The following is a 25,190-nucleotide window of genomic DNA, read 5'->3' on the forward strand; positions in this document are numbered from 1 at the left end:
GCTCTCAGTTCTTTTCAGTATATTTCTAGAAGTGGAATTTCTGGATCATACGGTAATTCTACATTTAGTTTTTTGGAGAATCATCATACTGTTTTCCTCAGTGGCTGCTTGATTATATATTCCCACCACTAATGTACAAGAATTAAAATTTCTCCTTATCGTCACCTGTTATAACACCTGTTATATTTTTGTTTTTAATAATAGCCATTCTAATGGGTATGAAACAATATCCCACTGTGATTTTGATTTGCATTTCCTCAGTGGCTAGTGATGTTGAGTATCTTCTTGTGCTTATTGGCCGTTTATACATCTTCGATGGAAAAATGTCTATTCAAGTCCTTCGCCTATTTTGAAATTGAGTTGTTCTTGTTGTTATTGCTGTTGTGTTGTAAGAGTTCTTTATATGTTCTGGATATTAATCCCTTATCAGATATATGATTTATAAATACTTTCTCCCATTCTGTAGGTTGCCATTTCACTTGCTGATAGTATCCTTGGATGCACACAAGTTTTTAATTTTGATGAAATCCAATTTATTATTTTTTTAAAAAAATTATTGTTGTTGCCTGTGCTTTTGGTGTCATAGCCAATAAATCATTGCCAAATCCAATGTCACGAAGATTTTCCCCTAAGAACTTTATAGGATTAGTTCTTACATTTAGGCTTTAATCCGTTTTTAGTTAATTTTTATATATGGTATAAGGTAAGAGTCTAACTTCATTCTTTTGCACGTAGATATCCAGTTTTCTCGGTACCATTTGTTGAGAAGACTATCTTTTCCTCACTGAATGGTTTTTTCTAAAATATATTAACCATATATGCAGTGGTTTATTTCTGTGCTTTCTATTTTATTCATTAGTCTATCTTCCTGTCCTTCTGTCAGTACTTTACTGTTGTGATTACTGTAGCTTTGTAGCAAATTTTGAAATCAGGAAGTGTGAGTCCTCCAACTTTGTTCTTTTTCAAGATTGTTTTTGCTATTTGGGTCACTTGAAATACCATATAAATATCAGGATGAGTTTTTCTATTTCTACAATAAACATTATTGGCATTTTGATAGGGATTACATTAAATTATAGATTACTTTAGGTAGTATTGTATCTTAACAGTATTAAGTCTTCTAATCCATGAACATAAAAGTCTGTCTACTTATATCTTTTTAAAATTTTTTTTCAGTGATGTTTTGTAGTTTTCAGTGTATAAGTCATTTGCCTCCCTGGTTAAATTTATTCTTAAGTATATCATTCATTTTGATGCTATTGTAAGTGGAATTGTTTTCTTAATTTTCTCTTCAGGTTATTCATGACTAGAGTATAGAAATGCAGCTTATTTGGGGGCGTAGATTTTTTATCCTACAACACTGATGAATTTATTAGCTCTAATCGTTTTTTAGTGGAGTCTCTAGAATTTTTTACATATCTGTGAATGGAGATAATTTTACTTCTTTTCCAGTTCAGAATTGGAAATTTATTGCCTTATTACTCTGGCTAGAACTTTCAATACTGTGTCGAATGGAAATGGTAATAGTGGGCATTCTTGTTTTTTTTCCTGATTTTAAGGAAGTCTTTGGACATTGGATATGATGTTAGTTATAGGTTTTCTATATATGGCCTATTCTGTTCCTTTTTATCATAAATATGTGTGGAATTTTATCAAATGCATTTTGCATCAATTGAAATGATTTTGTGTAATTTTTCTTTTTTCTTCTGTTAATGTGGTGGATTACATTTATTTTCAAAAGTTAACCAAACTTGCATTCCTGGAGTAAATCCAACTTTGTCATCATGTATTATTCTTTTATTTATTCTTTATCTGCTATTGGAATAGTACAACAGCCTTCCTTTGATATATTTTGCATGATATATGTGAATTATTAATATGCTGTTTAAGATTTTTTTCTTCTGTGTTCATGAAAGAGATTAACCTATGATTTGTCTTTCTTGTAGTATCTTTGTCAGGTTATAGCATCAGGTTACGCTGGCCTCATAATATAAATTGGATACTGTTCCTTATTTTTCTGTTTTTCTGCAGGAATTTGGATAAGATTTGTGTCATTTTTTCCCTCAAACGTTTAGGAGAGTTCACTAGAGAAGTTCTGTGAGCTTATATTTCTTAGGGGGAAGATTTTTTTCTTATAATTTCAATTTCTTTAGTAGAAATAGGGCTATTTATATTTCTATGTTTCTGTGTGTCAGTTTTGGTAAGTAGTATTTTTTTGAGGACCTTGTCTTTTACATAAATTTTTAATTTAATTGATATAAAGATATTCATAATATCTTCTTTATTGTCTTATAATCTTTATGCTCTGTAGAATCTGCAGTGATAATTTCTTTTTCATTTATGATATTGGTAATATGTGTCTTCTCTCTCATTTTGTTCATCTTGCTGATCACTGGATTTATCAATTTTGTTAGTCTTTCAAAGAACCAACTTTTGTCTACCGATTTTTGTCTATTTTATTTTGTTTTGTATTTCGCTAATTTCTTAGGATTTTTTTTTAATTTCCTTTTTTCTTTGGGTTTCATTTCCTTTCTAAAAACTTTTGAGATAAATACATAGATTATTGTATTTTAGATTTTCTTCTTTTCTAAAATCTGAACTTATAAATTTTCTTCCAAGCAGAAAATATGTGTATAACAAACTTTAATGTCATTTTTATTATTGTATTGTTCGAAATATTTTTAAATTTCTGTTGTAGTTTCTTCTTTGATTTATGGGTTTTTAAAGAAGTATGTTCCTTCATTTTCGCATATTTGAGTATTTCCTAATTTTCTTCATGGTTGTTTTTGAGCTTAATCTGCTATAATTAGAAAACATACTTTGAATGATTTAAATTCTTTGAAATGTTTTGAAAGTTACTTTATGGCCCAGTATGGTGGAATTTTGTAAATTATTCATTGCCTCACAAGAAGAATGTTTATTCTGTTATTGTATGCAGTGTTCAATTTTGTTGAGGTAAGATAAAAGTTAATCATGTTGATCAGGTGTTGATATCCTTAGCGATTTCTACCTTTTCTATCAGTTTTTGAGAAAAGTGTGTTGAAGTCTTCCATTACGATTGTGGATTTGATTATTTCTCTTTTTAAATTTTGCCATTGAAAGTTCCCAACTCTTAGGAAAAGGACCGCCTAGATGTAAAAAATCACTTGAAGTTTTATGTGGTTTTTAATTCTCCTAATTTTTCCCCAACATTTTATCATAAAAATTTTCAAACATGAAGAAAAGTTGAAAGATTTGTACAGTAAATACCCATATACCCATCACCAGAATTCTATGGTTTTCGTTTCGTTGCATGTCTTTTCCTTTATCTTATATTAAACCATTTCTTTGGGGCTGCATTTCAAAGTTAGTTGTGGAACGTCAGTTCACTTTATCCCTCAACACTTCAACATGTGTATCATTAAGTGGTCAACTTACCTACTTTTAAAATCTAAAGTGGGGACCTGAGACTTAATTCAGGCATGAGGACAGCTCTTTAAGGGAGAGTGGGCCAAGAAAGGAAGAAGATAGTGTCACCAGCAGCTTCACCTGGAAAACCTTTGATGGTGGTGGTGAGGCCAAGGGTCCTTCTCACCAAGGACCAAGCTGTAGAGATGGGGTCTGTCTTGGCCTCTGTTGAATGTTTTACACCAGCAGCTCGTGGCTGGTGCTCAGGATGGGTTTCTTGAGTGAATGAATGATGTGTTCCCAAGGGTGGGAGTTGACTTCGTGACTCTGGAGCCCAAACAGAGGGTAGAAGTCACTGGAAAGCAGCTTGGGGTCATTAAGAGAAAACATTTGACTTTCCTTCTTTCTCTTTTTTGAAATTAAAAATTATTATTTTTTATGCCTATAGCACCCAGTCTTCCTAGGTGGTCTCTTATCGAAGTACTAACCAGGCCTGACCCTGCTCAGCTTCCGAGATCAGAAGGGATCGGGTGTGTTCAGGGTGGCATGGCCATAGACCCAAATTATCTTTTATTTTTCTTTCACATTTATTTTTGGGTGAGTTATTAGCACATACAGAAAATTCAAGAGGCCCGAATGCGATACAGTGAAATATCTCTCTCTTCCCTCCCTCCTCTAGCCACCCAGGTTTCCCTCCTAGAAGCAGTCAGTTTCTGGTTTCTTAGTGTTCTCTCAAGCAGTCTTTGCACACATGTAATAATGATGATGATGATGATGATGATGATGCTATTACTACTACTAACACTTACTGAGAGCTTATTGTATGTGAGCTTGTATTCCAAGTATTCATTTGACCTTCAGAATGACCTCATGAGGTAGGTGCTGTTATCTCCATTTCGGAGATGTGGGAAACTGATACCAAGAGAGGTTAGGTGGCTCAGGTGAGCTTACACACCGACTGACCTAGGCAGTCAGTCAGGATGTGAGTCCAGCCAGTCTGGCTGCTCTCTTGACCTCTTGCTCTACTCCTTTCAGTGTTTCTTGGCACCAACTTCATCAAGGTCCCTCCAGTGACCTGGCAGTAATGCACTTAACAGTGCACCAGTTTGACTGTATGGTGGTGAGCTCTTTGTCCCTGGAGGACATTCGACCAAATGACCCCCCCAAAGGCTTGTACGCAAATAACTTTGTTCATTTTCCCCCAGCTTTGGTTTCTGCTGCTCTCTTGCCTGTGGGGTCTGTTAGTCTTCTCCGCTGTCTATAGGGGTCTCAGGTCCTTACCCTGTTCCCTTGAGCCCTGCAAAAGTTGCCTTTTAGCATCTTATAAGGAAGGATGAGGTCTGACCTCACCTTCCTGTTTGCAGGAGGCAGTGGTGAGGCGTGGAGCGGAGAGTGGTGCTGCTCAGCCACAAAGCAAAGCTGTGTCCTTCATGCTCCTTTCCTGGCCCCTACCTGACCCATGTTGAACCTGACTTTGACTCTTTTATCCCCACCCCAGTCCTGGCCTGAGGAGAACCTGTATGCCTAGAAAGGTGGGCGGGTGGGGGTCCTTCTGGAAAAGAGCTGAGTAAAATTCTTCACTAGGAACAAATCTCATTTTCAAGAAAGTCTTGACAAAATGAGGCATTAAATTACAATTTTTCAGAGAGCATCGTAATTCTATTGCAGACAGCCCTTCATCATGGAATCTGAAAGCTGGGAAAATACAAAACTCATTAGATTAAAATAAACCACCCACTGCTCTAGAGAAAAGCTTATTTATCAATATCAATTTACTTATGATTACTTTGACCTGCAATTTGTTATTTTTAAGAATTATGATTTGTGTATTGCTCATACAGATGTGAAATATTTTTTCTTAAATTGAGTATTTTAAAAAAGTTATCTTTGTCCTTAGTAAAGGTTAGAAAGTAGTTATTGGGGAGGGGACAGAGGGGTGGGTCAGAAAATGAAAGAGGCTGGGATGAGAGATAGTGAGGAAGTATGTGTGTGAGGGCTGAACTGAAGTCGATGTGGTCAGAGTGAACCTGAAGTCATGTGAAGCTTTTGGGTCTTTCAAAGAGGCTTTTGATTCATTAAGAGGAAGAACATCTTAATTAACCAAGGTGCCCAGAAGGTGGACTGTGTCTTGTGTAGGTAGTGAGCTTTCCATTACTGGAGGTATGCAAGTTCAGGTTGACAGTCTAAGAGGAGGGATGCTGTAGAGTACAGCAGTCTGATGAGAAACCAACTATTGGCCTCTCCAGTTCTCGTATTCACTGATTCTCTGAGTCGCACACACTACGTGTGGAAGGTAGGACAGTGTGGGGCAGCCTTGCAGCCTGTAGGAGAGCAGTCATAGGGCATCCATCTTGAATTCATTGGCTCTGGTGCTCCTGGCTCCAGGCCAGCCCTTACTATGTGATGCTACAGAAAGAGCTTGGGTCCTGGAGGCAGCACCTGCTGGGTTTTAATCCTGCCGCCATCACTTTGTGCTGTGAGACCACGGTCAAGGTATAGACTCTCCTGAGCCCCAGTTTCTTCATCTGCAGAATGGGTCAGTAAGGCCCCTCACACGCAGTGGTGAAGGTTCATCAAGTTACGTAGGAAGTCTAGCACATAGTAGGTACACTCGACACATGCAAACACTCTTCCTGCCTCCCTCCGGAGCTTCAGTTTCCCTGTCTGCAAAGTAGACGGCCTGCTGAGGATCTCTAGGTTACTTCTTGCTCTAGATTTCTGCCCCAGGTTTTCAGTGCTCCTTGTGTGAGGAGGGAAGGTAGTTGGGGTGAGGAGCTTGTCCCCTGGGGTCTCAAGGCTTCCTCAGGCCCAGGCCCGTCCAGCAGCTCCTGGCACTTCCCACATGGCCACCTGCACTAATGCGAGTGGTTTTCCTGGTCAAAGGGTCTGCTGCAAGTCCTTCATGTGCTTGTCCTGCCTTTGGAAACTGGATCCCCATTTCATAGATGGGGAAGTAGAGGCCCAGAGAGGAGAATGGTGTGCTCCGCATGCCTGACAGCTTTGTGTCCCCTACGCTTGACTTTATTTCCTGGGCAGCTCCATGTGGGGTGGGGCGCAGAGGGGAGAGCCTTCAGAATTCTTGGGAGGGTTGGCATTGGGACACCCTCACTGTAGTCTCTTTGGGAGAAGCAGTTGTGCTCTGATTTCCCTCTCTCTTTCCATCCCTTCCATTTATTCTTTTACATTTTCTACATCTAATATTGAATACTTCCTATGCTATGACAATGCCTGTGTTAGGCTCCAGAGCAACCAAGGAGAGTAAGGCAGGGCCCTGATTCTAGGGGACTGCAGAGTCCAGTGAAGGAGAAAGGCATGTTTACACACGGCACACAGAGTGCTCGAACAGGGGAGTCTGTCGGGGGCACAGTGGGCGGAGAAAGTCACACAGAAGCCTAGATGATGAAATCAGAGATTTCTCACGAGAGGTGATGGCCAAGCAACCTATAGAAGGAGGAGGAGGAATTTGCTGCTGATTTTGTACCCCAGCTTTGTAGACCTGAGTTTACTGACAAACCAGATGGTTAAAACTGTGCATTGCAGCTGGGGCCAGGTTTGAAACCACTCTGTGCCCCAGGCTCCAGGCAAGTGTGAATCCTTTGTCTCCAGAGGAGGAAGGTGGAGCAGGAAGGCCCTCCTTGGGGGAGGTGGGAGGTGAGGAGCACATCTGGGCAGAGGTTAGCAATGGACAGACAGTGGTGCAGGCAGCCAGAAGGCAGCTCCAGGAGGCTGATCTGGCCTTTGTGGGTGGGTCTGTTTGCTGGGGAGAGGGATGAGAGAGGCAGGAAGGGCTGCGGCTGTAGGTGATGCATTTGGGGCTCACCCGAGCTCCAAATTCTTAGTTCAGTTAGTTGTACTGAGGTCCAATCACTTCAGTGTTTGGGAGTCATGCCTTTTATTCTCTCTAAGATTCAGTTTCACCATCTGGAAAATGGGGTGACATTCCCTCCTCGAAGGCTCTGTGAGAGCCAAATGACCTAAAAGCCTGGACCCCACTAAGCTAGGCAAGACCGGGTGGATGGTGCTTTCTGTTCTGCTCTGAGACCACCAAGAACAGTGTGGTCTGGGGTCCCCTGCCCCACTCCATCCCTGCCCGCTCTCCCAGAGTTTGCAGTCTAGGTGTGGGGCTGGGACATGTGAAGAGTGGGGACTGTGACAAGCGTGACAGCAGCGGCCTGCTGTGCACATGTAACAGGACATAGCTGTCGCTTCTAGGGTTGTTAGTGTTTTGTGAATTGGGCAGAAGAGACAGGGACTGAGAGTGGGCAGGGCAAGAGGACACGTGACTCAGACGGATGTTTACCATGTGCTAGGTGAGCTTGTCGGCATTTCCTTTAGTCCTCATAACATTCCTTGCCAAGCAGGTGCTATTCTTTGTTTGTACCGATGGGAAACTGAGACTGAGCAGGGCTCTGAATGCACTCCAACCTCCCGATGGTTCCCATCTGGAATTGTCCCTTTCTCCCAGCCCCATGGTAAGAGAGCCTGTGGGAACCATGAGCTCTTAGTCAAGAGTCCAAAGCTCCTTGCACACCTAGACCCCTTTGGGTACCTGTTTCTCCTTCAGTGGCTGTGATATTAATAAGCATAAATACAGTCAAATAGCATCTCACACAATTTTGTGGGAAGAAGCTGCTGTCTCAGGCAATCTGGAAAAGGTTTATCACTTTACTTAAAAGGAAAGCTGTCAGCTTACAGTTAATGTGCACCTTGGCCTCCTTCCTTCTCATTTCCTGGGGTGGTGTCACAGCATCTCCACGGGGATCCTTTTCCTCAGTTTGACCTAGAGGGTCTTCCCTGCTGGATGGTGGGACTCGGGACTGGGCTTTCCCTGTACCACAGCCTCAGGCTATTCAAGCTAGAAGGGCCTTCATCCATCTATTCATTCAATCATTTAGTCATCTACTGTTGACTGTGTACCTACTATGTGCAGACTCTGGGCTGGCTGGGGAGGGGCTCTCTGTATAGTCTTGAAACTGGCACATGAGCTAGAGCTCACACTGCCCTGTGTCAAGTATTTTAAAGCAGCAAGAGTCATCTATTAGGGATCAGACAGAGGATGGAGGGACTGTTTCTGCCTGGGAGGCTGGCAGAGGCTCACAGAGGGCTCCTTAGGGAAGGTGACATTTGAGCCTCTTCCCGACAGATGAGCTCCATATGGCCAGGTCAGGGGAAGGGCCTCTGGCCATAAGGTCTTCCCCAGGTAAAGACAAGAGCTGTGATGTCCTAAGTGGCATTTTGCAGACAAGGACACAGACCTGGAGAGACCTGATGCCTTCATAGTTGTGCTGGGGCTGAGAACTCCCATTTGTACCCGAGGACAAGGAGGAGAAGCTGAGTGCTGAAGGGGTGTCCGTGAGAGCCTGGAGTATATCATGGAAGATGTCTTGGAAGGGGTGAGGGTGGAAGACAAGGGAACCAGTTTGGCTAAAGACACTGTGAGAGAGAAGAGAGAGAGAGAGGGAGGGAGGAGGATGAGGAGAGAGCATGAAAGGAAGCAGAGAGAGAGAGAAAGAGAGAGAGAGAGAGAGAGAGAGAGAGAGAGAGAGAGAGAGAGAGAGAGAGAGAGAGGAGAGAAAGATGAATGAAAGAGAATGAGTGGGTCTGGGTCATTAAATTTCAGGCATAGAAATGAAGAAACTGGCAAGGACCTTTGCCTAGAAGTGTGACTGGCTGGCCTGAAGCCCCCTCTGCCTATCTGCAAGATAGTTCCTGCCCTGGCCTGGGCTTTAGGGTTCCATTGTGGGTGAGACCACAAAAGGAAGTGGGCACGGGCATGTTCTTTCTCTCGTCTTCACTGTCTTAGACCCCTGGGATCCTGTGCCAAGGAGGAGGTCCTCTGTTCAGGTGATAGGCCCAGGCTCTGCAGCTGACCCCTGGCCAGTCTTCAGCATCAAATTGATCTTCTCAATGCTCAGTTTCCTCATCTATAAAAAGGGCATAACATCTGCATTTGCAGTCACGTTTACAGAAAGCCTTTGCAGAGTTAAAGTCAGCAGAGATGTTCCGGAAGCTGCCTGGAGTCAGGGGTTATGCCTCAGGACGCAGAAGAGAAACTCCATGTCCATGGGGAAGCTCAGTATTCTCTGGGCAGGTTTTGGGGTGCAGGGAGTGAGAGTGGAGAGGGCAAAGGAGAAGGAGATGGAAACTTGGAACAGATGTGAACCCCTCCTCCATGCGTCTGGTGAGAAAGGGGAAATAGGAAAGAGTATCCTGACCTTCCTCCCACCCTCAGTCTTGAGGATGCCAGAGAATTAGCCAGTGGAAATTGAACAGGTGGCCACTGGGAGTGGCCTCAGGCCCCCACAGTTTCCTTTACTACCTGGATGGCCCTGGAGGAAATGGTCTTGACTTGGCTGGGGTGGGGTGGGGTCAATGTCCAAGAAGCAGAGAAGAGTAGAGCTGGGAATATCTGAGAAAACCAAGTCTACCTGACACTTTACAGAGGGGGACCAGGACTTTCTGAAGGCCACCCAGGAAAGGAACATAAGGGGACAGGCTCTTCGCATTGGGGTCTTCGCGTTGATCCTTGGCTCTTGGGCCAAAGGCCTGAAGATGGAGAGGGCAGCCTCTGTGCACTCAGTTTCCTTATCTTTCCGTGAGCTGCCCAGCCCAGCATGGCTCACCACAAGGAAGAGACTGAGCTACCTCTCTGCTTGGGTAGAGGGGAGGCAGGGCCCAGGGAGGCCCTGAGCGTCTGCACCATGGTTAAACTTGGCAGGTTACTTAGTGTAATTATGATAAGCTTCAGTTCCTACACTAGCTTTATTTATTTATAAGTTTATTTTTATTTTTAAAAACAGCTTTATTGAGATATAATTCGCACATGATAGCATTTACCCATTTAAAGTGTACAATCAATGGTTATGCATACATAGTTGTCCCTCAGTATCTGAAGAAGATTGGTTCCAGGACCTTCCCCTCCCCAGGAAACCAAAATCCTTGGACACTCAAATCTCTTATATAAAATGGCATAGTATTTGTATATGACCCATGCACAACCTCTCATACTTTAAAGCAGTGGTCCCCAACCTTTTGGGCACCAAGGACCGGTGCTCCTATGAGAATCTAATGTCTGGTGATCTGAGGTGGAGCTGAGGCGGTGATGCTAGTGCTGGGGAGCGGCTGCAAATACAGATGAAGCTTCGCTGGCCTGCTGCTCACTTCCTGCTGTGCGGCCCATTTCCTAACAGACCTTAGACTGGTACTGGTCCACGGCCCAAGCGTTGGGGTCCCCTGCTTTAAAGCATCTCTAGATTACTTATAATACAATGTAAATGCTATATAAATAGTTATTCTATAATTGTTTAGGAAATAATGACAGGAAAAAAGTCTGTACATGTTCAGTATGGATACAATCATCCTAGGCCTGACCACATAGTACATGTCAACAACAATGTAACATTTTTTTGACTATTTCTTCTCGCTGGTTAGTTGAATCTGCAGATATGGAACCTGTGGATGTGGAGAGCCTACTGTATTCACAGAAAAATGCAACCATCGCCATAGTATATTTTGGAACATTTTCATCCTGTCAGAAAGAAATCCCATACCCTTTAGCTATCACCTCCCTATCCTCTATAACCCCCAGTCCTAAGCAACCCCTAATCTACTTTCTGTCTCTATAGGTTTGCATATTCTGGACTTTTTATATAAATGGACTGATATAATATGTGGTCTTTTTTGACTGGCTTCTTTGACCTTGCATGGTGTTTTTAAGGTTTATCCATGTGGTATTAGTACTTCATTTTTATTTCTGAATAATATGCCAGTGTATGGATACAGTAGATCCTTGAAAAATATCATTTCATTCAGTGTTGTTTCATTGTAGCAATGATGAGATGCTGTAGGAACTTAACTCTTGTTTATATCAATTAGCCTATGGTAAAATTGGTTTTGTTACATATTTCTTTTGAAGTCGCAGAACCTATTGATGATTTTAAGTGAGGAGTTACCGTACAATCTTTTGTTTACCCATTTGTCTGTTGGTGGACATTTAGGTGGTTTTCACCTTTGGCTGTTGTGAATAATGCTGCTGTGAATATTCACGTCAAATTTCTGTGTGGACATATGTCTTAATTTCTCTTAGGTGTATGTATAACTGAAAGTGGAATTGTTGGGAATACAGTAATGCTGTTTAACCGTTTGAGGAACAGCCAGACTATGTTAAAGTGGCTGCACGATTTTACATTCCCATCAGCAATGTAGGAAGAAGGGTTTCATTTTTCCACGTTCTTTCCAACACTGTTATTATCTGTCTTTTTGATTATAGCTATACTACTGAGTGCAAAGTGGTATCTCATTGTGGTTTCGATTTGCATTTCCCTGATGACTAATCATGTTAAACATTTTTTTTCATGGGCTTATTGGCCATTTGTACGTCTTCCTGGGAGAAATGTATATTCAGATTCTTTGTCCATTTTTTAAAATAGAGTTGTCTTTTTAGTATTATGTTGTAAGAGTTCTTTATATATTCTAGATACAAGTCCTTTGTCAGATGTATGATTTGCAAGTATTTTCTCCCATTCTGTGGGTTGTCATTTTATTTTCTTGGTAGAAACCTTTGAAACACAAAGGTTTTACATTTCGATGACTTCCAATTTATCTGTTTTTTCTTTCGTTACTTGTGCTTTTGGTATCATATCTAAGAAAGCTTTGCCAACTCCAAGGTCATGAAGATTTAGACCTATTTTCTTCTGAGAGTTTTATAGTTTTAGCTCTTCTATTTAGGTCTTTGATTTATTTTGAGTTAATTTTTATATAGGGAGTGAGGTAGGGTCCGACTTCTTTGGCATGTGGCTATCCAGTTGTCTCCATACCGTTTGTTGAAAAGACTGCTTTTCAAAAGTCGAATGGTTTTGGCACTCTTGTTGAAAATCAATTGACCATAGGTATTTGATTTGATTTCTGGACTCTCAATTCTATTCTATTGATCTCTATATCCATATGTATGCCGGAGCCATGCTGTCGTAACTGCTAGTTTGTTTTTAAATGGGATATCTGCTACTTTATTTAAATGCTATTATTAACTCAGTGTAGTTAGCTTAGGAAATACAGAAAAACAGTAAGGATAAAAGAAAATCAACTATTATCTATCTATTCAAAGATATAATAAAGATACAAATGTGTTGCTATATGACTTCTGTACAGATATATACATATATAATTTATAGTTTTTTTCCAACATGGGAACACACTATGCATAGTCTTGTAGCTTGCATTTTCTATCTAACGGTTTGTCGTGAAAATTTTTCCTTGTCAATAAATGTTCTCTGAAAAATGTGATTTTCTGTGGCTGCTCTATGAATGCACCATACTTTACTCATGTAAACCTCTGTCGTTGAGTATTGAGTTGCCTCTTTTTACTGATGTAAACAGTGCTGCTACGAACATCCTCAGAACAAATCTTTGTGCTATGATTCCGATGACTTCCTTAGGGAACATTTCTATCAGTGGAATTGCTAAGTCAAAAGGTGTGAATGTTTTAAGGCTATAGTTTTATTGTGCCGCATGGCTTCCAGAAAGTTGTACCATTTGTGCTAGGGAAGATTTTCACAAATAAATTACTACATGGAATAGTCTGATTCAAAAGCAGGAGGACTGACTGTTTGACCTTTTAGGATCTCTTTCCGTTGTCATGTTCCAGTTCTTGCATTAGAGGAGACAGTTGGGGAAAAGCTTGAGAGATGTGCACAGAAGGTTGTCAGTGGGGAGCCCACCTCGCCAGAACCTCTCTCCTTGGTCAGCACCTGGCTAGGGGTTTGAGTTCCCCACACCCCACTGTAACCTAAACTAATGGTGTGGGGAGACAGACAACCAATCAAAAGATTACTGTGTACCCACAAAACGTGTTGAGAGCTATGGAAGGCAAAAACAGGGTATAGTGAGAACAAAATAAGAATGACCAACTGTAGTGATGGGTGGTTAGGGAAGGCATTCCTGAGGAGGGGAGGATTAAGTTGAGATATGAGAAAATAGAGGCCAGTGTGTGGTGCCTGAGGGGACTGCACATGCGATGACTGGGCTGATTTTCAGTTGGTGGCCCCATTCTGATTGGGCTGGCCCCTACTGTTCTCCGTGGGCCCCTCTCTGTTTGGCTTGTTAATTTTTTTTTAAAGTAGTAACATGAGATGAGTAGTGGCCTTTTGTTTTATTTTAAGTTTATTTTATATATATTCACTGTAGCAAAACTTATAAAACATAACATTTGCCAATTTAATAATTTTAGCATTTTTGAGATAAAATAGACATAACAAAAATTGCCATTTTAACCATTTTTAAGTGTAAAGTTCAGTGGCATTTAAGTACATTCACAGTATTGTGTAACTTTTACTACTACCCATCTCTAGAATGTTTTCATCTTCCCAAACTCAAACTCTATACCCATTAAACACCAACTCCCCATTGCCCCTTCCCCAAGCCCCTGGTGGCCACTGTTCTACTTCCTGTCTCTATGAATTTGACTACTCTTGATACTTCATAAAAATGGAACCATACAGTATTTATCTTTTTGTGACTGGCTTTTTCACTTAGCATAATATCTTCAAGGTTCATTCGTGTTGCAGCATGTGTCCGAATTTTATTTTTTAAGGCTAAATAACGTTCCATTGTAGGTATATATCATATTTTGTTTATCCATTTATACACTGATGGACATTTGAGTGGTTTCCAACTTTTCACTGTTGTGAATGATGCTGCTCTAAACGTTGGTGAATAAATATCTGTTCAAGTCCCTGTTTTCAATTATTTTGCATAAATATCAGAAGTGGAATTGCTGGATCATATGGTAATACTATGCCTAATTTTTTGAGGAATCACCATACTGTTTTCCATAGTGGTTATACCATTTTCCCACCAACAATGCACAAGTGTTCCCATTTTTCCATATCCTTGTCAACACTTGTTTTGTTTTCTTTTTTTAAATAATAGCCACCCTAATGAGTGTGAAGTAGTATCTCAATGTGATTTTGATTTTCATTTCTCTAGAAACTAATAATGTTGATCATTGTTTCATGTGCTTATTGGCCATTTGTGTATCTTCTTCGGAGAAATGTCTAATCAAATCCTTTGCCCATTTTTGAATCAGATTTTTTTGTGTGTGTCTTTCTTTCCTTTTCTTTCTTTCTTTCTTTCTTTCTTTCTTTCTTTCTTTCTTTCTTTCTTTCTTTCTTTCTTTCTTTCTTTCTTTTTTGCTATTGAGTTTTAGGAGTTCTTCATATACTTTAGATATTAATCCCTTATCAGATACGTGATTTGCAAATATTTTCTGTGGGTTGCCTTTTTACTCTGTTGATAAGATCCTTTGATGCACAAAGTTTTTCATTTTAATGAAGTATGATTTATCTCTTTGTTTATTGCCTGTGCTTTTGGTGTTATAGCCAGGAAATTATCGCAAAATCCAATGTTGTTTTCCCTCTATGTTTTCTTATATGGTTATATATATTTTATAGTGTTGATATCAGTCGGTTACTGCCTCAATAAAGCTGCATAACAAACCACTGCAATAATCATTTACTCTCACTTATGTGTCTGTTGGTCACCCTGAGGGTTAGCAAATCTAGGCTGCGATGACTGTCTTTATTCTGGGACATGTGTGTGTTCAGTCTGCTCACTCTGCCTGGAGCATGTCCTCAGGTTGAAAGGCAGTAGCTCAAGAGGCAAGCCCCTCAGCACAGGGGCCACTCTTCTGCTAGTGTGGAGGCCTCAGCATCCATTGGTCAAAGCAAGTCATATGGCCAAGCCCAGCATAAAGGGTGGGACAGCATACTCTGCCCACCAGGAGACGCCAGCCTGCATGTAGATGTGTAATTTTATGCAGAGTGAAGGGTTAAGACCAATAATTTGATTAACCACAGTGATGGCCGAGGGGTGGGAATGAACTTGGCAGATTGGAGGCTGAGAGGGGGTAGTGCGCCTGAAATATGGTGATCAAAGGGATAAATAGAAAAGTGCCACTTACTGGATGCATGAAAGATAGTAACTGAATTAACCAAAATAGTGTATAAATGGAAGTGATTTTCTCAAAATGGGAAAGGCAAGAACTAGAACCTATTTGGAAAAGAAACTGGATCACTTCTGGATTTGTTAAATGTTAGAGACATATCCAAGAGGAGATGTGAAATGCACACATGGCTTCAAGGGATGAAGTAGACTTAGCTTGCAAGGAGCTGAGAGTCTTCTAGGAAAAGGAGGACATGTGTGTGTCTAACTAATCTACGCAGCTGGGATAGCTGCCTCCAAAAATCTAAGGAGGTAGGGGGGAACTGAGGATCCCAGTTCTGGCAGGGATCCAGGATGGCTTCATGGAGGAAGTGGCATTAGAGCTATGTCTTGAAGGTGGGTTGGACATGCAGGACGGAGCCAGGTGGTGCTCCGGATGGTGAGAACATGCTGACCAAAACACAGGGGGAGAACACAGAGTGTGGTGACTGGCAGTGACCCCAGTGAGGGAGAGGGTGCAGATTTCAGCAATGTGCCAGAGCTAGGCAAAGTTCTATTGGTTATTACCCTGCTGGTGAGTCGGGGTGGCGGGGGGGCGGTAGGAGGAAGCTGACCTTGATCAACTTCATTTTTCTTCCATGCCCTGATAGGGCTGAGAGTTGAGGATTAGGAGCCTCAGCTGCCTTTTCTGGAACTTGAAAAAACAGTAAATGCCCAGTGCTGGCAAAAGTATGGGGAAACTAGCTCTTTCATGGTTGTTGAGGGGAGTGCAACTTGGTGCACCCTCTTCGGAGTTTGTCAACAGCTCTAAAAATATGAAAACTTTTTCTTTCTAGATGTATTCAGACATGTGTGTAGACATAAGAACAAAGGATATTCATTGCGGCTTCATTTGTCAAAGCCAAAGGTTAAAAATAACCTAAATGTCCGTCAGCAAAGGACTGATTAAATTATGGTCCCCTCATGTAGTAAAATACTCTGCAGCTGCTATAAAGAGTGAGGCTGTGCTGTATGTACTAGAACAGAACGCTCTTCAGGATATATTGTCATGTGAAAAGGCCAAGACTAGGATTAAATGAATACTATTTGGATTCTTTTTTTTTTTTTAAGAGGGGGAGAGACATATGCTATATCCTTATATGCACATATAATACTTTGGAAATAGAACCTCAAGGGTTGCTTCTGGGAAGGAGGTGTGGGGCTTGGGTAGAAGAGAGACTCGCTTCCTGCTGCACACCCTTTTGTATAGTTATTTATCGTGTCCATGTATTAATTTCAAAAAGAATAGATTGAAATAAAATATATCTCCTGGATGATTAAAAAAAAAATTACAGGTGCAGAGAACTTGGAGATAGAAGGCCTCGTGTGGAGGATGCTAGACCACTATGACACCCCCCCATCCTGGGGGGTCTCAAGCTGTGCTCCTCCCAGCCCTGCTTGGCTTACCTTCCCACCCCTGGGTATCACTCAATAGGAACTACAGGGAGGGATCCGGGGGAGGTTATAAAAACAGAATGGCCACAAGGTGGTCCTTCTCCTCCGTCCAGGTAGGGTCCTTAGTGACCTTCCACCACAGCTGCCTGAAGTGTGGCCATTGGTGGCTGACACAGTTTGTCCATTAGGGGCCCTAATGGTGTCGTCTGCAGGTGCCTCCTTGTATGCACAAATCTCTCTGTGTGTAGTGGTGGTGAATAATCCCTAAATTGTATTTGATTTCTGCAGTGTATTTTTGTATTTCTATTCAAAGTTGAGTGCATCTGATTTTATGGGAATTTATAATAGTTCAAACTAAATTGTGGCACCCTGCTGTGAAAATCTCCTACTCCTGAGAAACCAAAATGCTGCTCAGATGTCCCCTCCTGCCCTTTCCCTCCCCCACCCTCTTGCTCTGTTCCTTCCTGTCCCCTTTCTTGCTGGGACAAAAGTCACTGCCTCTCACCAGGAGTATACCCCTCTGCCCCTGTCCATCCTGGTTGGGCTGCAGGGAGAGGTGGGAGATGGTGACCATGAGGGTCCCGCCCCAGGAGTTGGACCCAGAATGGGCTGTCTTCCCAGAAGAAGGGAATGTGCTTTGCTCTGGAAGCAACAAGGAATATACTTTCCAGTCTCTGTCCAGGAAACCAGTCTGCAAAGGGCTTCATCTTGGGTTTGGTCCAGAAGCATTTGCTCAAATCCCTACAGATTGGGAGAAGCTTTGCAAGGAACCTGGCCTCCTCCAGCCTGGGAAAAGGAGTAGGGACCAGAAGGAGGGGCCCTCCAAGGTAGGGCTGGAGGACCTAGCTAGCTGAGCAGTGGGCATCTGTGGGCACATCTCCTACAGGGACTCACAGGGCCCAGTTTGTGTGTATGATCATTTGGGTACACACTGTTCTTTTAAACTGTTAGTCCTCACCCAGGAAAGGAGAGCCCTTGGTACAGGACCAAGCTTCAGACCTGAACCTTGTCTCCAAGGCCTTAGTTCTAGCCTATCATTCTGTTCGTGGATCCTCATGGGTAGAGCATGGGGAAGTCCTCCTGATAATGGCACGGTCAGACCTCCTGCTCCCAGTGTGGGGAGGTAGCATGGCTGGGCTGACAGGGCAGAGAGGCAGGGCCTCCAAGCTGAGACCCACTGCTTGGGATGGAGGGAGCTCCCTGACCCTAAAGGTCTGAATTGCAGTAGAGGGGTGCATGGTTAGCCAGAAGGCCATTGAAGACCCTCTCAGTTCCTCTGGTTTTTAGTTCTGAGACTGTGGGCTTCAGGGAATCTCAGCAGAATATACGCAAGAACTTTCTAGCCAAAGTTGTCTGTCTGTTCACAGGCGGCTGGCAGTGTTTTAGTAGGATGGGTATAAGCTGGGCCTCTGATTATAAAAACATTGAGTGTTTATTATAGAAAATTTGGAAAATGCAGAAAGTATGTAGAAGAAGATAAAATCAGTCATAACCACACCACTCAGATAAAATTACTGTTTCACATAGTCCTGAATGTGTGCCCCCCGCCCGCGCACACATATCCATATACGAGCCTCTGCTTGCTTCCTGTAGATGTCTCACAAGTGAACTGGTCCCCTGTTGGATGTCTGGTCTGTTCCAATATCAGAAATAATGCAGCAGTGAATACTTCTGTGGCTTAGTGTCCATGCACAGATGTGATGATTTCCACAGCTAACGTTCTGGAAGTGGAATCGATGGGCCACAAAGGTGTACACATTTTCAGACTCTTCTTATGAATTTCAAATATTGATTGATTCTCAGCCGAGTTACATCAACTTCAGAGTGTGGGAGCCTTGGGAATCTTGCCCTTCTTGTGGCTTCAAGTACCCACTATGGGCTGATGACTCCCACATTTACATCTCCAGCCCCACCTCAGGCCTGAACTCAAGTTGAGGGTATTTGGTTGTCAATAGCCATGACCAAGTTACCATGTTCCAAACCGAACTTCTGATCTTGCCCCTCAGGCTCCTGTCCTGGTTAATGGTAATTCCATTCTTTCAGGTTCTTGGGCCAAAATCTTCAGTCTTGATTCTTTCTAGCACAGCCACATCCTCTTCAACAGGAAACTCTCAGCTCTACCTTGAAATGTGCCCAGAATCTGCCAGATCCCATGTCCTCAGCTAAAGCTCTCAGCCATCTCCAACCCTTATCACTGCCGTAGCCTCCACACCTGTCTACCTGCTTCTGTCCTTGCCCCCTACAGTGAGTACTCAACACAGCAACCAGGGAGCTTCTTTAAAACTTGACTCATTCATGTCATTCTTGGCTGTCTGGAGACCTTGACTCCCCGTTTACTAACATCAGTGGTTTACAGGTGGCCATCATGGGCCCGCTGTCTCACTGGCCTCATTTCCTGCAACTCGCCTCACCGTTCCAACCATACTGGCCTTCTCCCTGTTCCTCCATCGAGCTAGCACACTCTTGCCTCAGGGCGTTTGCACAGGCCGTTCCTGCTGCTTGGAAAGTGTTTCTCTCAGATATCCACGTGGCTCACTCTCCTGCTTCTACAAGTGTTTGTTCATACATCACCTTCAGTGATACTCAAACCACCTTTGCCCTACTCCTTCCCTCTTTCTTTAGAACTTATCATCTTGAACACTGTAGAACTTGCTCACCTACACTGTCTGTGTTGGTTTTTCCTGGGAGTGTCAGCTCCTTCAGGGCAGGGTTCTTTTCTGTACTCTGGTGTCTGGCACAATACCTGGCACACAACAGGTAATGTCAGGGTAGATGTGTGCAGTGTGGCCAGATCTGGCTCAGAAGCCTCCCCCTGCAGCTCACCAGTTCTCTGGGGTATCAGTGGAGGCTTTGATTTGAATTGGAAGTTGATTTCTATGTGGAATGACTCCCCGCTTGCTGTATTTATGCCACCCCCTAGAGCCTCCTCTGTCAGTCTGCAGCCCAAGGCTGCCTGGGCAGCAAGTCTTTATGGGTTGATAACAGGAGAAGATGGAGGCCAGTATGGGTGGGGTTGCTGCCTTGAATTTGGGAAATTTTGTAGTTTGCTTCCACCAGGGACAAAGGTGTTAACTTCTCAGGGATGGTGCTAGAGACAGGCGTGAAGAGTGAGGAAGTGGGGGACTTGGTCACCTCTGGTATTGCATGCATTGTCTTCTTGGTACTGGTACAGAGCCAATGCCTATGAGATGCCAAATAGCTTGGAATAGCAGACTAAACAAGAGCCCACCTGCCATCCCAAGCCTTATGCCTTCTTGGCACATGCAGCTTGGCCTCCCTGCTGGCACACTGTGGTTCTGAGGCACTTTGTAATCTTCACCCAGGTCTACCCATTGGCCTCAAAGTAAAGGCAGGGTCCTGCCCAGGGCCTCCTTGGCCTAGGCCCTGCCTGGGGGCAGATCTGAGTTCAGCAAATGTTAGGACTAAGACTGGGAGACTGATCTTTGACAGCCTTCAGAATAGGGTTCAAATCCAGACTTAACCACTTACTAGCTGTGCAACCTTGAGCAAATTATTTAACCTCTCTGAGCCCTAACATGCAGAGCACACTGTATATCACAGTGCTGGTAAATAATATGTGCTCAGTAAATGTTAGTATTGTGATTCCTTGAAATCTGTACAGCTCATATCTCACCCCCTCTGGAAAGCTCTGCACCTCTCTTCTGATGGCCCTGGACAGTGACAATCTATATCACTTATTTGGTGCCTAGCACACATTTCCAGCCATTCTCACGACCCTGTATCCTCCCACAGTGTTTGGCACAGGGCCTGGCATGCAGAAGGATATTAAGAATTGGCAGCCTGAGGGCTTTTGGGTCTGGCTCTATCTTCTTGGCAGTGGGTATGTTTGAGATATTTCTAGAAGGTTTCCTTCAAGAATGGGCTCTAAGTTAGGCCTCTGAAAGTTTTGGGGGCAGCTGGCTATGACCCTGCTCATACCTCTGGGGCAGGCATCTGCCACTAGTCCCAGGCCCAGGCAGGAAACCCAGCGTCGAAGGATGTATATCTGTGTTTCCTGGTCCAGCGGGGACATGTAGGATTGGTGGGAGCTCAGGCCCCAACCTGAAGGTGATGCAGCCTCATATAATGAAGGAGCCCATGTAGGTCTGCTGGGCAGGAAGTGGGGAAGGCCAGAAGGCTGGGGAAACAGCTGTTGCACAGGGCAGAGCGAGGCCAGGCTCTTCTGGGGGACCTATGTCACTTGCTACAGCACCAGTGCCAAGGGAATGCCAGCAGCTACAGGCAGATCTATCTCAATGCTGGCTGGAGGTGGGAGCCCAGGTTCCTCTTGCCATTGTCATTAGCCTCTGCTCTTTCTGGGGCTTGCTTCCTTCCCCATAGCCAAAGGAGCCAGATGAAGAACAAGATCTGGGATCTCAAGGAAAACTCAGCAGCAGGATGGACCCATGTTGGCCTGACTATTTTGCTTCAGCCTTTAAAACCTGTGCCGCCTTGTCCCAAGGTGAAGATGCAGAGTCAGAATGGACTAAAGATTGTCTCTGCTTCTGGATGTTCTGGAGGTGGGCCCTGCAAAGTTAGGACTGTTTGGCTGTCCTTGACTGACAGATAGGGGGCACCGAAGCAGTGTGATCATCTATGGGGAGAGAGGACGAACAGACATTTAAAGAGAGAGGTTAGAGGCCTAGTGTGCCTCTCAGTATCAGAGCCTGCACCAGCATTGTGGAAGAAGAAATGGATAATGCACGTGTGTGGGTTGTATGCATGTGCTTACTTCATCCTGTGTGAATTGTGTTTATATGAGTATTGTGCTCCTTGAAGGAGGGGCTGTGCCTTTCCCTTTTATAGATTAGTGAACGGGAGGCTGGGGTGGGGGAGACAGCAGAATGGTGTGATGGAAATAGTGTGGGACTAAGTTCTAATCCTAGAGTGACCTCTCTGAGCCTTAATTTCCCCATATGTAAAGTGGACACAATAATACCTACATCATGGAAGGATTTTGGAGGATTGAATATAAATAATACCTGTGACAACCCTTGGCTTGTGGGAATTTCTAATAAGTGTTTCCTTTTCCTTCCTTCCTTCCTTCTACTGCAAACTCCCTGTAATACCTAGTAGAACAGTGTGCACTCCCTAGCTATTTGTGGATGATGTTCTTAGCAGATGTTGTTTAATTCTCATAACATCTGGTTTAGAAAGGCGGAGGGCCGAGATTTCTTTAAAAAGATACTCAGTCACTATGAGATGTCAAATTGCCACTTAATTGCTCTATGCCTCAGTTTCTCCACTTGTAAATCAGGGGTAATGCTAGTGATGCTGGCTAGGTTCTTTGCAGGATATGGTAGGATAACGTAAGATAACAGATGGAAAGTGGTTTGCACATTTAGAAAAAGGCATCACACTCAACCTCACTAGTAGTTAGGAAAATGCAAATTAAAGCCACAATGCTGAACCATTTTTCATGCGTCGGATTGGCAGCCATTTAAAAGAGGGATCACTTCCAGGATATTCTGCTGGAGGGAGTAAGAACTACCAGCACCTTTCCAGATGGTAATATGGCAGTGTCAAATAAAAGTTTACATACATGCTCTTTGTTGTATTTAATTGACCCAGTAATCCCACTGTTGGACAACCAAGTTCAAGAGCCATCAAAGTTCCAACACAATTCTATGCAGAGAGATGTCCATTGTGGTGTTGCCTGTGGTGGCAGGAACCTGAAAACGCCCAAATGCCCAATAGTAGGGGATATTTGTCTCTAATATGCTATATCCATACTATGAACTGTTATTTAGCTCTTAAAAAGAAGGAGGTAGCTATAACAATGTTGATGTGGAGGGTTATCTGTGAAATATTATGACATGGGAAAAGCAAGTTGCTATTGTGCAGAGGGTTGCTCCATTATTCTGAAGCTAAGCAGCAGCCATACGGCTCCATGCGTGTGTGTAATATGAATGTGCTTGCCTGGGTGCAGGGAAAGGCCTGGTAGGAAGCATGCTAGGCTCACCCTGCTGCTCTGGCCATCAGACTGGTCACCTTTGGCTCACAAAAACTGAATTATTTGCCAACATTTAAAAATTGAATTTACATAAAAAGCCAAAACTCCAGCTTTTCATTGAGAAAAATCAGAAGCTCTAGTCATACTGGGCCCACATTCCTTCTTGGATGAAACACAGCAGCAGCTGCCGCTTTTAGACGGCATGTGGCCTCAGAATGGCCACCATCCCCACCTACTTGGTGTCTCCCTCATTTACAGTCCCTGCTCAGCTCTTGCAGACATTGCGGTTTGCACCCTGGGACAGGCTGTTGACATTTGGGAACTGAAGATGGGTAGAAAGCAAAGAGATCATGGGAGTATTTGTCTTTACCTAAATACATCTTAGACTCTTTTATTCTTCAGATGACTGTTTCATACCTAGTAATTAGGACATTTTAAGTACAATGATAGAAGGAAAACGAAAGGATGCCATGGGCCATTGCGTGATGTGTGGGTCAGGAGCCACCTGATGGGGTCACTGCATTGTCCACTCGAGGCACAGGACTGAGAAAGAGAGACTGCTCCAGTAAGGGATCTGAGCTCCTGGCCTTTTCTGAATCTCATCCCTACATCTTTCAGAGATGCGGAAGAATCTCCAAAACATCCTTTTCTTTAGTTCCCTTTACCTCTCCATGTCTTTCCTGATCACTTATTGAGGAGAGTGTCAACTTGAATCCAGATACTGAACCCCCTACACATGCTAGTTTGGTTTCTCCAAGCAAATTGTTCAATGACTCTCAGCCTCCGGACCCTACCTGTGAACCAGGGAGGATAATACCACCCAGGCAAGGTACGCAGTAATGCTCACTGCAGGATGCTTTGCAGGCCCTTGCTAGATCCTGTAGGGATATGGAGGTGAGTGGGCCGTGTACCTGCACTAATAGGGCTGACAGTTCAGTGGGAGGCAGGGAGTCCCAGCTGAGGAGCGTGGGCCCTTCCTAGTGTCGCCTTGTCTTCAGGGAGGCCTGCCACTTCAGGGATAAGGAGGAGCCAGAGGACCATGGCCCTGCTGTAATAGGGCCGGGTATGCGACCTCCAGGATGGGAGTGAGCAGCCTCCCTCCCCACCACCCTTAGAGCTGGGATCTTGCCTTGCTAATCCACTGGTACTTGGGCTCCAGATCTCTCTGGAACTTTGCTCTGAGCCTCTAAAATTTCAGCTCCAGCTTTCCACAGACTTGCTGTGAGCAAGTCCACTCCCCTCTCTGTGCCTTTTTGGATACTGTGACTTGCTGCCTCCTTTCATAGCTAATAATGTTTTGGGATAATTTGGTGGATGTTTAAAAAAAAAAAAAAACAGGAAAAAACATCCTTGTCAGGCACTTAGACTAGGGCAGGCGGGGTAGTGGTCCTGCCAAGCCCACTCTTAGACCCCTGTCTTCCTGCTCAGTACCCATCTCTTAACCCTGTCCCCAGACTAATCAGGCTCCATTACTCACAGGTAATGCATCCTGGAGGATGGAGGCAGCAGCCCCTCCTACCACCCACTGAGTTCAGAATATGTGGTTATCCCATACTTGTGTCTGCTGCTGAGCTTTCCCTACGGGGCTGAGCAGCCAGCCCCTACAAAGTTACCCTCAGGCTGCTGCGTTATACCAGAACTGGACGATGATAAAATCAATGACATAGACCCTCTCTTCTTCCCCATGTCCCTGCCTTCATTTGAGTTGACTCCCTCTTATCCCTTCTCCCTGAAGCTACAGGGGTGGGAGGTGCTGGAGGGCTTTAAAGAGCAGGCTTCCCACCAATAAGAGGCTTTATCTCACCCTCTTCTTCTTTATATCCCCAGGAGCCATGAGGTGCCACGTCACCACCAGCTGCCATGTGATCTGGCTTTTTGTGCTGATCTCTGGATGCTGGGGTAAGTTCAACGGTCTTCCCCACAGCCAGCATAGGAGGCCAGTGGCTGGAGGGTGTGTGGGCCAGCTGGCCATTGGGGTTTGTACTCTGGGGCAGGAGTTGGGAGGGGGCTGCTCCAGGACTCTGGAGACCCCATCTTGCTGTGTAACTGGGTACACACTTTCCTCTCTGGGCTTTGGTTGCTTCTGCAGCACTCGCAAGGCTGAAAATACCCATCCCCAGGGCCTGGGCCCTGGGAAGGGGTGGGAGGAGCCTTGAGAAATACTTGAGCTCTAAGGGAAGGAGGCATCTGTGGTCATGAACCCATTGTTCTTCCCAGATGCAAGACTGGCCAAAGTTCTGTTCAGTTTTGTAGCTGTCTTTTGAGCACCTACTGTGTGTCTCCTGTGCCCAACTCTGGGGGTGTGGAAGAAATGACTCATTCTTAAGGAGTTGAGAATCTAGCAGGCGAGAAAGACACAGCTAGAATTTACTCTGATACGGGGTAAAGAGAATAGTAATAAAGGATAAACATAGCTCCAGAGAAGCCTGTCAGAAGGAAAGATTAATTGGACCTGCAGGGACAGGAGACACCCAGCCAG

General features: G+C 43.8%; 1 protein-coding gene and 1 pseudogene across 5 annotated transcripts in view; one reads left to right on the forward strand and one right to left on the reverse strand.

Annotated features, from left to right (window-relative positions):
- The window catches only part of CDH23 (cadherin related 23), a 391,288-nt gene that overhangs the window by 13,990 nt on the left and 352,108 nt on the right, over positions 1-25,190 (forward strand). For all 5 annotated transcript variants that reach the window (XM_039872055.1, XM_039872057.1, XM_039872056.1 and 2 more), the window contains exon 2: positions 24,539-24,610. In XM_039872055.1, coding sequence (XP_039727989.1) covers positions 24,544-24,610 — 67 coding nt within the window. In that variant the 5' untranslated portion in view covers positions 24,539-24,543. The remainder of the gene's footprint in view (positions 1-24,538; positions 24,611-25,190) is intronic.
- Positions 3,827-3,945, reverse strand: LOC120609958 (uncharacterized; annotated as a pseudogene).

Source organism: Pteropus medius, unplaced genomic scaffold, assembly GCF_902729225.1.
Source record: "Pteropus medius unplaced genomic scaffold, Ma_sr-lr_union100, whole genome shotgun sequence".
Classification (NCBI taxonomy): Eukaryota; Metazoa; Chordata; class Mammalia; order Chiroptera; family Pteropodidae; genus Pteropus; species Pteropus medius.